General features: G+C 36.9%; 1 protein-coding gene across 6 annotated transcripts in view; it reads left to right on the plus strand.

Moving 5' to 3' along the window:
* The window catches only part of HDAC9 (histone deacetylase 9), a 182,694-nt gene that overhangs the window by 72,870 nt on the left and 95,434 nt on the right, over positions 1 to 14,390 (plus strand). For all 6 annotated transcript variants that reach the window (XM_009071884.1, XM_009071888.1, XM_009071883.1 and 3 more), the window contains 4 exons: positions 1,030 to 1,145; positions 6,815 to 6,937; positions 9,294 to 9,504; positions 9,912 to 10,129. In XM_009071884.1, coding sequence (XP_009070132.1) covers positions 1,030 to 1,145; positions 6,815 to 6,937; positions 9,294 to 9,504; positions 9,912 to 10,129 — 668 coding nt within the window. The remainder of the gene's footprint in view (positions 1 to 1,029; positions 1,146 to 6,814; positions 6,938 to 9,293; positions 9,505 to 9,911; positions 10,130 to 14,390) is intronic.

Consider the following 14,390-nt stretch of genomic DNA (forward strand, 5'->3'; position numbering starts at 1 on the left):
ACAGTGCAAGAACTTTATATAACAAATTATTGTGGCTGTGTATAGATTCACTTCAGTAAATCAATAAGAGATCCAAATAACAGCTGGGAAATCTCCTGCAATGTCACTCAAAGCGAGAACATATTTTTGCATGTGAACTAAGGCAGAAAGAGTGAAGAAGCAAAGAAGTAGCTATAGAGTCTTTACTGCCACATTTAGATATTCTTTTAACTTCCTGAGTGGTTTAATTTGAAAGCTATCCCATGAAATAGGCTTACTTCCACTAATGCTGCACTCTTCCATCTTTAACCTTCTTAACTGTTTCCATTACATAAATGTAATTTATATCAGTGTAGGATTAGAATAACTCAGTACAACAACACACAACCAGATCATCCTCTTCCCCTTTATCTTAGACAGAACTAGGGACATTTTAAATCAAGATAAGATGCAGCCTTTCAAATGCTATTTTAATACTTTTGCATATTGTAAATATTCCTTCTTATTTATGCCAAAGGTGTAGTGAAAGTGGTGTATCTTTTGCTGTGAGTACTTGTGTATGGAATGATTAGTCCACAATGGGTTCATCCCCTTCCTGAACAGAAAGGAATGGCAGTAGGCCTCATGAATTGACAACGTTACCACGACCTTTGCAGGACTGCTATATATGTAATTTTGATCTCTTACAGAGGCAAGAATCTTTGCAATTAAAAAGAAAAGAGGTTTTTTCCTTCTACTCACTACAATCTCTGTGCCTGTGTCTCTCTGCCTGATACTGAATATCATACCAGCTTAGTGGGAAAAATAATAAATTCTTATTATGTGAAGCATACAGATCAGAAGGGGAAAGAACAAGAGTATCTTCTCTTGTTAGCACTGTAAAAGGAAAACAAAAGAGACGGAGGATGAATAAAAAATCTTTAATGAATAGCATAACCAGTAGATACTTTTCAACAGCAAAAAGCCCTATGCCATAAAGAGTGTACCATTAATCAAGGTAATACATACCTTCCTAGTGTGAAATTCATGTATGCTCAATCTGTTTTTCAGAATCCTCAGTCAGTAGCAGCTCCCCTGGGTCAGGTCCCAGTTCCCCAAGCAATGGTCCGGCCAGCAGTACAACAGAAAATGAAACCTCAGTTTTGCCATCTAACATTCAAGCCGAGGTAAGACTCATTATTGTGGAGATAATTGCTCGGATTTTCTAGATTGGAGAGGATGGAAACTTTAATTTGATCATACTCACAAGCAGAGTAATTGCAGAAGATGTAATTATCAGGGATACCAGGACACTGCTGGCTGACATCAAAGTAGGTTATATATGAGATGCATTTTCAGGGGACTCTTTGGTAACAAAAGTCTAAGCAGAAGCAGCAGTAATGCTACTGGAATTGTGGGAGGGAGCTGTGAAAGGAACTTGGAAGCATCTGTGTTACAGAGCATTCATTACCTTATGGGATAACCTGAAAAGGTGCACAGTGCTGAATGCTGATAAAGGACTCTCAGGTGCACAAGAGTGATTTAGGCATGGGTGGTCCTAACACATATGAGTTCAGGTGGTTCCAGTTTCAGATGAGTGTTGAAGTAGATTTGTTTAATTACAGTATTGGAGTTAGGTGACTAAATCCTTTGTCCCATCTGCCTTTTATTTTACTGTACCTCAGTTTCCTTATCAGAGAAGCACTTACCACTATAAATGACATGCTAGAAGTCTTGGATACGTGTTTTGTAAAGCGAGATTGTACACAGAAGGAATCTTACTTACTCTGTTTCATACATATGTGCCTATAACAACACGAATGCAGATGGTAAATCAGTTGTGATAAACCTCATTTAGCATAAATGACATGCCTATGTCATGCTTCCATGTCAATGTTGTAAGAGGACAATAAATTAATGTGACTAAGAGACAATAAAATTCCACAGTATTCTGCATCCAGTGCCTATACTTAGAGCAGTTCCTGCTTTGGTGGAAAAGTATTCTGTTAAAATTATTGGTTTATACTGTGTATGCTAGAAAAATGGTGTAAGAAAATGTGGTTTAACAGAGTTTTAGTTAATGGAGATATTTCTTCAGGTCAGTGGCAGGACATTCACCTCAAAAAAAACTTGGAATGGGCAGTTCAACCTCCAGCAGTGACTTTTCCCCATAATGAATTAATTGTGTGTGTGAACTATGATCCAGGGGGCAGGTGGGTGACCTCTGCACACTGATTAGTAGCCTTTCTCTGGCCCGTAACCAAAGAGAAAAAAAAATTGCATTGATGGCTAACATGTGGTCTTGCCTCATAGCCCCCCATATGTGATTGCAAGGAAATTTAAATGATGCAGAGTAAGATCCATCATTAGGATTAGATCAGATCGTAGTTCAGTGGAATTAAATGGTATATTTTACTGTTGGGAATGTTTTAGATAGAAGTTGGTAATATGTGGATGTTAGTGCTGTATTAAACAGGAAATCCTGTCCAGTTGGATCTTTGATTGACTTGAGGATGCTACAAAATGCCAAGGGAATAATGTCCCAGACTGATACACAGTGCTTGTTACTTTACATGTTAAAGTTTCTGGACATTTGCCCATAGTATTGAAGCACCATCAGAAATACAGGCAATCTGGTCAGGCCAGCAGTCTCTGGAGAGATTTGGAAAGGTTGTGGCAACATACAGCAGAGCTATATTCTTTTTATTAGTAGAATACTGCATTGCATATCTTTTGTCATTACTGTGCCAGACATCAGAAGTTATAGCCCAAAATACAATCACAGATGCTCAAATGAACCTAGAAAGTTCCTTTAGAGGTTGAACTCTGCATGTTGGCATCGGTCACTTCACTCGCTGAAAGTGTGCTAAAGAAGCTGAAACTACAGACTTCCATTTCTGGATCCACTTGGGGATTTCTCTACCTCTCTGGTTACTTGACTCTTAGTACTGTGGTCCTGTGGGCTCAAACATTTTTCCGTAAATCTCAGCTTCAGTGTATTTTTATTTCACTGGGATTTTCTTTGGTCGTTTAACAGCAGCCAAACTCCTACATCTCTCTTTCCTAGTTTAGCATTAGCTGCCAGCTTTCAAATGCTATATATCTAATCAATTTTTCATCAGATACACAAAGTACAGAAGTTTCTAATAATAGGATAAGTGTTCCAAAAGCATCCAAAATGTCACTTGTTTTGCTGTAATCCTGTATGACTCACATTGCTGTTGTTTCATAATTGTTGTTGTGACATTTGCGGTAAGTGTTGTGCTCATATCTGAGTGGGTGGATAGCCACGGTTTTCATGGCAGCAAATAAAACACTTTGCTAGGGGAAAACAGGTTGCTATGTCAGAGCCATTTACCAGTAAAACATGAGTCAATACCATAAATGATTACACTCTAGTGCATAGGCAGAATTAGAGCATTATCAGTAATGAAACAGATTTTGAAAGTATTTTTACCACATCCGTTGGAACAGGGAGACTTTTAAGTGGTTTACCCTCCGGAGCAGGCAGTCTGGTGGGTAGACGTTTACAATTTTTGGAATGAACAAAGGTGCACTACAAATTCTGCAGTTTTGCAGATAGTCTTTTACTATCACAGTTCCCTTAATGGTACTTTCAGTATCATTTGTTAAAACACTGGTCTCATTATATGAAACTTGAAAGCTGAATTGAGGATTTTAATTGCACCTTATAAATAAAACCCTGTTTTTATTAGACCCAGTTGTCTCCAGTATCATCAAGGTTCACTGCAGTAGCGATCTGTCTCTTGTAGCATGCTGTACACTTTCAGATCACCTGCTGTGCTGAGGCTAAACCTTACTTGCCTCAGAAAAGCAAGCAGGATTGAGCCCCTGCACAGCATGTCCCCCGAGTTCAGAGGGACAACCTGCTTTAGTCATATGAAATGATTGATTTTAGGCATTCATGGCCTGGTCAAAATCTACTGATGGCAATGGAAAGTTCCAATTGGTGAAAGCAGGTTTCAGATCAGTTTCTTTCTTTCATTCGTGTTTTGGAGAGCAGCATTTCTTAGAATATCTCTTGATTATACAGGAGACACAAATTACATTACATGTTTTGTGCAAGCCCACAGCACTATGCTTCTAATATTCTAATACTCCTTGAGGTGCTCTTTCCAAGTGGCAAGTGAAAAAACATGTAGGTTTCTGATGAGTTGATGAGGTTTGCATCAAGAATATGTGAAGAGAGACTAATGACAAAAAAACCCCTCACCCCAAAGTCCTTAATACAAGTGTAAATAATTGTGAATATTTGAAGCTGTGACAACCTTACTGTAGCTCCACAACTGAACAGTATTAAAACCAAATCATTTTGTCTTCCCCTCGTAATCTATAAATGTGTATATTTCATGCACAGGTGATCCTGCTTCTCAGCAGGTCCTGGTAGCACAACCAAAGTGCAGTAACTAATTGTGGTTAGTTGCTGATCATCGTGCACTGTTACATTTAGTTCCTGTACTCTTAAGAAAGAGGATACTCTGTTGACAGGCTATTTTGAGCATTAGGATCTATGGACTCAATGAGTAAATACATAGAAGAGCAAGTAGGGCAGGTTGCTCTTTGGGGTAATTTAGGTGCCAATCCAAACCATCATGTCTGCATGTAGCACTAGGACATGGTTTAGCCATTATGCTGCCACACGGCACTGCTGTCAACTCCGGCTTGTGCCACCATTGTCGACCATGTAAAAAGAGAAGCTGCAGCTGGAGTCATGCAGTTCTGCTTCTGGGGCATCCTGCTTGAGCAGAGTGGTTGGACTAGATGACCTCCTTCCAACCTTAACCATTCTGGGATTTAGTGATACACAGGACCCTAATCTATGCAGGTGGACTAGTCCATTTATTTTGGGAGATGAAGGTTAACTGATGCTTAGGCTAATATTACCTGAAACTATTTTTTAAAATCACCAAAATTAAAATGACATTATTAGCAGTATTACAAATTAGATGGAAATGCTTGTACGAATAAACTTCAACATTAAACTCCTCTGATTCATAATGTGATTGATTCTGCCTGATGAAACAATCATGCCTGATCTTAGTCTAGGAGTGTATTTTACTCCTATACACCTTGTCACTGTTGCATTTATTAATTCAAATCTTAGAAGGTAATAATGGCATACTGAAAACCGAAAATTAAGCATGTATCTTTGAAGTGGCTTTGTATAGATGCTGCAGTTGCTACAAATTTTATTATATCCTATGAGGCACATTATTGCTGCTGCAGTCCTTTTTCAGTTAAATCTTTGTAGACTCTCTCTCCATAATATCTCCATAGTCTTGACATGCTTGGATTTATTCATGGTCAAAGGTGGATGTTATCAAGGGAAGACACTGTTAGCCAGGAATTAATGTAATATACAATTGAAGCTTCTTTGTTTCCTGTGCTATCTGTTGACATTCCCTAGGTACCAAAAGAAAATTACAGAGATAGACTTCTACTGTTACTGTCTCAGTGACAGGTCGTATCTCCAAACAAACTGTATGAGGAAGGTTATGTTTTGGAATAACATCCTGTGTTTTTGTGCTTAACTACTTTTCATTGATGGTCTGAAGTTGCATTGTATTTTAGCACAAAGTATTCTACAGAGTTAATTGATATTCCAGGTTTGTCTGGAGGAAAATCTACAGCTCCCCACAACATGCTTGACAAGTTATTATATTTACTTTAGTCAAAGCCCGAGTGTGCAGTATCCCTCTTGGAGGTGGTCTATTATTGGAGTCCCATATGCTTTTTGTTTGGGAAGAAAGCAGTCACTGTGTCATACTGTTACACAGGGTATTCTTTTTCAAGGATGTTGTTCCCTTGGGGACCATATCATGCCAGAGTTCCTAAGTCTAATAAGACCTTTGTAGCTCTTATTGTGTTAAAGTTCTGGGAGGGAAGCAAGAGTTAAACAGAAAATATATTTCAAGCAACTATACTAGACCACATGTTGAAAAACATCACTGTTCAAGTAGAAAGGGAAAGGCTTCAAAGAGATTCCTGTTGTGGTAATCTAACTTTTAAAATTTATTCCCAAATAATCTAGAATGCAGAGGGTGATCTTTGTAGAATGTCTGGTTGTATTGGACAGTAATTAAAAATATGGCAGCAGTTCCATGTCCTTGAAAATTACATCACAAGGCTTCTAAAGAAGTGTTAAAGATTTTAACTTGGATGGAATTGGGAAAGCTGTGAGGGGTAGTCCATTATCAGGAAATGATAAGACGTTGTTTTTGTATGTATGCATATATAGAAAGAGTACATTATTTTAAATGGTGACAGATGTGTCAATCTGCCTTACTTTCTACCCGTAATTTCCATGTCAGTGGAAGTAAATAATGTGCCTGAAATATCCCCATAACATAATCTGTGTAAGAAAACATGGACTAGTTAGAAACCATATTCCATACCTTACAATCAAAATTATAATAACCATGGTAAATGTCTAATGCATCCATATTTGTGACACCTTAGATTCAGCTAGATATACTTCTTAATTCATTGGCTAAATTCCCCCTGAGTTTCTGATAGGGAAAGTGAGTTGATGAGAAGAGCTGATGTTGAAATAATGAGAAGTTGATGAGATGGTCTAGAGTCCTCACAATTTCAGTTTTGCATGGAAATTTGATTTACTAACTAAGGAGTAATCCCAGACATATATCAGCTGTTTCCTTAAGAACTATCCACAGCTTTTTTCCAGGGACAGTAGTTTTCCTTATCTGGAACTCCACTGGTATGCAAACCAATGAATGATACATACCTGGCTTTCAATGTAGCAGGATACAAGGATAAAATAACCAAGATAAAAAGCTTGGAAATTTACTTATGTTGTTTTTCCCCTTTATTCCAGCATCTGGTTTCCCAGCAACGCCTTTTGATACAGGATGAATCAGTGAACTTGTTGAGTCTGTACACATCCCCTTCTCTGCCAAACATTACATTGGGACTTCCAGCAGTACAGCCTCAAATCAGTGTAAGTGACCAGTCTCAAGCCTTCCTGTATACTTTTTCTTCCAGAAAACCTACTTTCTCATTATTCTCTTTGTTTTCAGCATTTTGGAACATAAGCAATTTAGAGTGGGAACCAGACCTTTCTATGCATTGGGCTACATGTGGTTATTTGAGGGGACAACTTGAAAGCAATAATCATTCTTAATTGGAAATAAACAAGCGCCAGTTTGTAGCTTAGCTAAGTATGGGCCACATGCATTGCATTAATGTCACATAACAGATTTCAGATGTGGCAAGAAGTATATGAGGAGATTATTCAATATAAAAGTTCAAATTTATGATGATCTCTACAAGCTAAACTACAGCACCTGTAAGTTTTTATGAGATTCCAGTAGCAACCTAACCTGGGCTGGAGCATAATAGGGGAAGAATCTAGTATTCTTTCAGGTAGGTTTGTTATTTGAAGGGTGTGGTATCACACCTAAGTGAACTATGCTTAATATTTTAATGACAAGTTATATTCATGTGCCCTTTTTTTAGCCTGCAGCAATCACCTTTATTTAGAGCTAAATCTTAGATTAATATGCAAAATGCATAAAAACACAGATATGGTATATATAGAAATCCATGCTGATGGATAAGGATCTTTAGATCTAAACCAAATTACAGTAACCTGGAGGTAAAATCTGAGGCTCAGTAAAATATCTGAAAATTTTGCTACTGGTCAAAACTTTCCTGCTTTCCAGCAAAAAATCCCAGGAAAAAGTAAAAATACTAATGGAAGTTATATAGTGGTTCAATGCAACAGTGTATTCTGAAGAAATTTTAGCAATTTAAATTTCTTTGAATGGGAATTGTGACTTCTATGAAAAATATAGAGGTGTAAGCACAGGTTTCCGTGGAGAAAAAAACCTATACAATCTGCTGTGGTTTGTAATAAATGCTACTTAATTCCAGTGCTAAATGTAGTTTCAAGTCAAAGTTGCATGTTATGGCTTTTTCAGTACATTTACTGTTCTTAGCAGTAATATATTGCTGCAATCCAACATTTCAGTAGAACTTTGCAAAGAAAATTGTGTAAGCTTTAAATCAGTTCTCTAGAAGTCTTTCATGAGATATTTAGAAGCAAATTATTGGTTTTAAGGGATGGAAAATTTGAACTGATCATGAGAAGCAGTGCTTTTTCAGAGGATATCATCAAAAATTTCTTAGCTATTTCTCAAAAACTGTAACTAGCTTCAAAGTAATTTCATAATATTAAAATGGAAATGAAAATATGTTTCATTTGCTCACTCAAATCTTACAACCTTTTGATGTGGCCAACTAGCACCAAATATTACTTTTGGCATTAGTAAAAACAAAGGGATTGATTTATGCAAGTAATGTTTATTTCTGTTACTAGAATAAGCAGTTGCAAATTGAATGTAAAGTTTACTTTGGTGTTTGTTTTTCAGGGAAGGGTGATAGCAGAGTGTGAAGTAAGCATACACCAAAAAAATATTGGTGAAAACCTTGGTTTAGAATTAATGGAATTCAGATTATCAGATATACTGTTTTTAGCATGGCATACCATAAGTGGTTATCTGCAAGCCTTAACATGCATATTTCTGTCAGGTTATTATTCTTACTGTAAAAATTGTTATTCTGCTTTAACTGCTGTTTTAAGATTTATTTTTTTTAAGCAGACAAAGAACAAAGAAATATAAAGTACGTTTGCAATGCTGAAGGGCCAAAACTTTCAAAAGCTTTAAATCAATAACTATGCAATTTATAAGGGCACTTTAAAATGCCACACACATACAACAGCTCTTGATGATTCTGTAGATGAGAGTTTAACTGTACAAATTTACTTTGCAAAGGGTAAAACTTACATTTGTGCTGTCCTTCAGGGAGTCAGGGAGTGCTCCAGGAAAAGTAATAGCTTCCCACTACTACAGGTAATTATTTTGTTTTGCTGATTGGCTTGCTGTGTGATGGAAAGTTATGTGAAAAACCAAGCCTTGCCTATTCCAAATTCAATGGAAAGTATTTCCTCTGATCCCCTAGTTTCCTGTGCAGGAGGCTGTGGGAAGCTCTTTAGGAATTTTAAGGATAGGTCTTGTCCTTTCATTAATAATGTTCTAACTAGTAGTTCCTTATGCTTTGGCTTTAATTACTGATTTTTTTCAAGTGGTTTCATTACTCAGTTTCTCACAGTGTTAGATTTAACTGGCATGTTCTTCCCCACATTTCATCTCACTGTCAAAGTGTAAGACAGGGATGTTAACATTTTCTTCTGTCTGAAATCATAAAGTATGGCATAAGACCACCTAATCAAGCAGAGGTGTAAGTGGCCAGGTCTCTGAAAAGCAGTTACCAATGCTCTTGTTCTTTGACAGGCTTCATCGTCATTCAAAGAAAAGCAGAAGGGGGAGACCCCGTCGCTCAGACAAGGAGTGGCCTTGGCTGGACAGTATGGAGGAAACATTCCTCCATCCTCCACTCATCCTCACATTGCTTTGGAGGGAAAGCCAAATAGCAGCCACCAAGCTCTCTTGCAGCATCTGTTACTGAAAGAACAAATGAGACAGCAAAAACTTCTTGTGACTGGTAATGACCAAGGCTTCAATAATAGTAATTTAAGATGTTTTTAGTGACATTTGTATTCAGTTTAAACTAAATGTGGTAATATACTATACAGCTTGACCATTGGGAAAAGTGGAAGGATAGGTATAAAAAAGGACAGTATCTTTGTTTTCCCTTTTAGTGATTCTGTTCCAGTCTGTTAGCCTGAAAGAATCCAGTGATTACAGAAAAGAGAAAATGATTACTTCATCACATTCTTTTGCAGCAGCTGAACTTCCCAGCATGGCTAGGCATGTGGTACATGTTCCACTGCATCAGTGCTGATGCAGAGTTCTGCTGTATACACCCCTCTTCTCACTGAATGCTTTCTCTCCTATTAGAACTATTAAGTTGTTTTTTTCACAGGGGAGTGAAATGTTCCTGTTTTGCAGGAGCGGTTCCTCTTCATCCACAGTCTCCTTTAGCAGCAAAGGAGAGAGTCTCACCTGGCATAAGAGGTGCCCACAAGCTGCCTCGTCACAGGCCACTGAATCGAACTCAGTCAGCTCCTCTTCCTCAGAGTACTTTGGCCCAGCTGGTCATCCAGCAGCAACATCAGCAATTTTTGGAGAAGCAAAAACAGTACCAGCAGCAGATCCACATGAATAAGGTAAGTTCAAAAAGTAAAGAATTTCCAATAAATTTAAATGTTGAAAACTAATAAGGAAGTTTAGTTATTGGTGCCATGTGGTCACGGATGTTAGACAGGTCCATGTATGACTGTCTTGTTTATGCATAGCTGATCTATACATTTGTATAGATCTTAATTTTCAGCTTCTGAAATAGTCTGCATATCAACAAAATATGGTTCAAAGCAGCTTAAAGTTTTACATTACAGGTGGTTTCCTACTGAATAGTAAAATGATACCGTGAAGATTACTAGATTTCTGTCCGACTTTTTCACATGTATTTCACCAATCATTCCATTCAGCTGCTTTTGAACTGCATCTAAACCTTTCTCACTGCATACTAATAAGTGGTATAAATAAATAACTCACTTGAACTCAATCAACTGATTAAATTTATCATTTTTGTGTAAGAAACATGCTAAACATCTGGAGAAATTTTTATTTGGCATTTATCAAACTGAATTTTTCTCTGTGAATCAATTAGTAACATGAAGTTTTGTTATGTATATGATGATATAAAATGACCATACAAGGAGAAAGAGAAGAATGTGCTGTGGATAGCATCTGATACAGAGTTGAATCGTGCCCTTTTTCACCTTATTCTGAGTGGGGCTGGGGGGAGAACAAGGGACTATCCATTAATAAACAAAGAACAGCAGAATCTAAATAGATTTATCAGGAACTAATGTTTCTACAACAAATGCAGTCCTGCTCTCTGCTCTAAAATTAAGACATTCAAGCAATTAAATGTTTTTATTTGGAGAACATATTTCTCCACTTACTACATATCTTTCCAAAAGTTGTTTGCGGGAGGTCCTCTAGTATTTCAAAGATACTAATCATGCATCTTTAGTTGTCTTCTTTTGTTTGAGTGTTACTCAGTGTATGTAAGAGGCAATGGCAGAGAAGTAAAGATGAAAAATGGGCATTCAGTCCTTGTACCTAGGGAAAAAAATAAAACAATCCACCTTACTGGGTGAATTTCCCAGGGGTTACTGATTTTTTGGACTCTACTAAGAATTCCCAACAAAATTAAAAACAAACCTAGAGTTTAAGTACATAGTTTGTACAGTGGTTTGGTTATTAAATCTTGTCTTAATTAGGAAGAATGAAGACCAGAAAACTTCAAAGTTCAGAGCTGATCCTTGCATGTTAACCCCTCTCAGCTTGGGTGTTTTGATTACTCAACTAGGACTCCAGTTGGCTTTTCTTTGAGTATGCATTCCATATGTTTAATCAAGATGGCATATGTATATCTCATAGCCTCAGGTTTTGAAAATATTTCACCTTCCCTCAATTGTCTGAAAAAGAAAGAATTTTTAACTGGTAAAGTACTGAGTCTTTATACTGCAAACCCATCAGTTCGTACATTCCTCACAAAGCATAGGACCCCACTGACATGTTTTTGTTAGATAATATGCATACTGATATAAATTCTACAATAGCATTTGGGGGATATATGCTGTTACATATATGTGCTTTTGTTCCCAATGTGAAAATTAAACTTGAGTCACATAAATATATGTATCTAGTCACATAGGACTAGGAATGCATTGCACCACACAAGAGCTAGGCTGGATAAGGAAGTAAAGAGACTGCAGTTGGTTTTGAATAATGCTTGTTTCAGTAACTTTTTTTTTCTGAGTTAAACTACAATGACTTAAGCTACAACTACATGTTCATGAGAATAATTCCCTCTCATACTTGAAATACACTTTTGTTCTCACATGATTCTTTGTGATAAAGAGACAAAACAATTCCTTCTTTCAAAACCTGGTGAACCTAGTTTTTATTCTCTATAGTGTTGGCTATACATATATGCAGATAGTAGAAATTTAAGTTTATCCTAGGGTCTTTCTCTGCCTTGAACCTCTGTAACCAACTTTTGCCCCAACAGCTTCTTAGTCTCCTTTATGCCTGCTCCCAGAGCAGCTTGCCACAGAAGCAGTGAATTATCTGAGGATGCCTGTGCTTTATGCAACTTTTCAGCATCCTGGTTCTTCCCTCTTTTCAGAAGAACCATTTTGATTAATAATACTGAAAATTTCAGTGCTCTAACCATGTATCTGTCCCCTGCAAGTACACAGAAAGACAGGAGGCTTTCTTACATACTTAAGAAACTCAACTGGAATTTAAGGGTAGCCCAAGAGAGTAAAAAAAAGACCAAATCACTGAGTAGCTTTTAAGTACTGAATTTAAAACTATATTCTTTAACCCTGTAGCTAAAATTTCAGATTGAACACCTATGCCTACGTAAGATTTGAACTCTGCTAGTATGGTGAAACATACTTTGTTCAGTCTTGAAACTTGCCTCTATTCACAATTGAAGTTATTTGTTCATTGCATTATTTGCATGGCTTCACAATCAAACTTAAACTCTGCAAAGCAGAGTTATAGTTACTTGGAACTTTAAACAGTAGATATTCTAGACCGGGTAGTAAAGCAATCCTATATTTTCTTATTTCTTTAGGACAAGTTTGGCATGTATCAAGTGAACAAATGAACTCATTATTTTCCATTGATCTGTCCCTTCTGTACATAAGCTGTATAGTAGAATGTACAAAAAAGGTATAATTCCCTCCCTTTCAGACATGGAAAATGTAGGGGGTTTATTTAATAAGGAATGACTATGAAATGCCAGTTGATCAAGAGCTTAGAACAAATAAATGTCTTCTTTTTTCTTTTCTATTTCTCTTTCCATTTTTGCCCTTATGTTTAGGATTTAAGTACTTAAGACTTTAATATATTTCAACTGAGCCCACTATTTTAATGCTTTCCCTAGTCTAAGATGATGTGGCATATGGCAACAGTCCCTGAAAACTAGTGTTGTTCAGATCTTTTTGGTGGACCTATAGGTGAATCTCGCTGTAAGAACAAAAAGAGGAAGAGAACCAGGTTTTCCCCACAGGCAGTGCTGCTGTGAGGGTGATAACAAGCAAAATCTAATGTAGGTCAGACTAAAGGATTCCCCTGGATCATTTATATTCTGAAAAGAAACAAATCATTGCCAAAAGGTGTGCCTCTGTCCTTAATAGCAAAAAGAAGATCCCCTATGGATTATTTCTGGTCAGCTGTCAGATGCCAGGCTTTTGATGTGGGAAATGGTATACGTCTCCACTGAAGTCTGACGTTTATACCTGCGGGATCTAGTATGCTGACCTTCTGAAAACATTCTGCAAATGTTGACATCTCATCCAAAAGAAGGTAGAAACCCTCATCCCAGCTTTCTGGGGAAAAATTAATAATGAATGTGAAGTAACCTGAACTCAGCTTGTCTTAGGGAAGATCAGCTTTGCCATTGTCAGCTTTAATATACTTCTGTCCAGACGACAGCTTATTTCCTCATAACGCCCTTTGATCACCATCGCAGATCTTCATTCTGCTCAATAAAAGGAGTCTGAAGTCTGAAACTCCCAGTTAAAATTATTGCAGTTGGGTACCAGAAGACCACTACTGCAATAAAAAACTTAAAAGCTTGATATTATTTGTGTACATCTGTACCTAGAAAGCTTTGACCCTGCCATTTGCAGAAAAAAAAAGGGGATTTTGATGCAACTAATCTAAGTGCAAAGCCCCTAGGAGAAGTCTGAATTAAATAAAATCTAAGAAATCATAATGTGAAGAGTACATGAACAAAGCCTTCTGTCTTCAAAGGTTATTTTTGTCATGTATGATGTTTAAGGCCTGACTCTGCTGAAGCTAAACTAGCAGTGTTCACTGGGACCAAGATTATTTATGATCAGTGTAGGAACCCTATTTATGTTCTTAAACAATGTATTCATAGCATTTTGACAATTTGTTTTCTATGATAAAATCCTTCTCTGTATTGGAGAAGTAAAGGTTAGAATAATGGGGCAGTTTGTAATGTGCACTAAAGTATGGGAGCCATATGGATAATGATAAAGCTTAGGTATGAAATAGCTGAATTTCAGTTATAAGTCCAGGATGTCAATTGTTTTAAAGCATCTTTGTATAGGGAATCAGTGACTTGGCAAGACTGTGAGGTAAAAAATGTATAGGAAGTGAAAATGTATTAGTGCTTTGGATGGTCTTCATAGTTGACTAATACCTGTTAATTAAAAAAATGAAAAATAATACAGAAATGTATGTTGTTTTATTGATGGAAAAATAGGAAGATTATTTGTTGTTAGTAGGAATATTGAAAGGATACAGTTAATCCCAGATTAATCATTCACTTCTCTGAATGATATTTAATAAAATGTGGAAGACCGGATCTGGTTC

The sequence above is a fragment of the Acanthisitta chloris genome, unplaced genomic scaffold, assembly GCF_000695815.1.
Source record: "Acanthisitta chloris isolate BGI_N310 unplaced genomic scaffold, ASM69581v1 scaffold23793, whole genome shotgun sequence".
Classification (NCBI taxonomy): Eukaryota; Metazoa; Chordata; class Aves; order Passeriformes; family Acanthisittidae; genus Acanthisitta; species Acanthisitta chloris.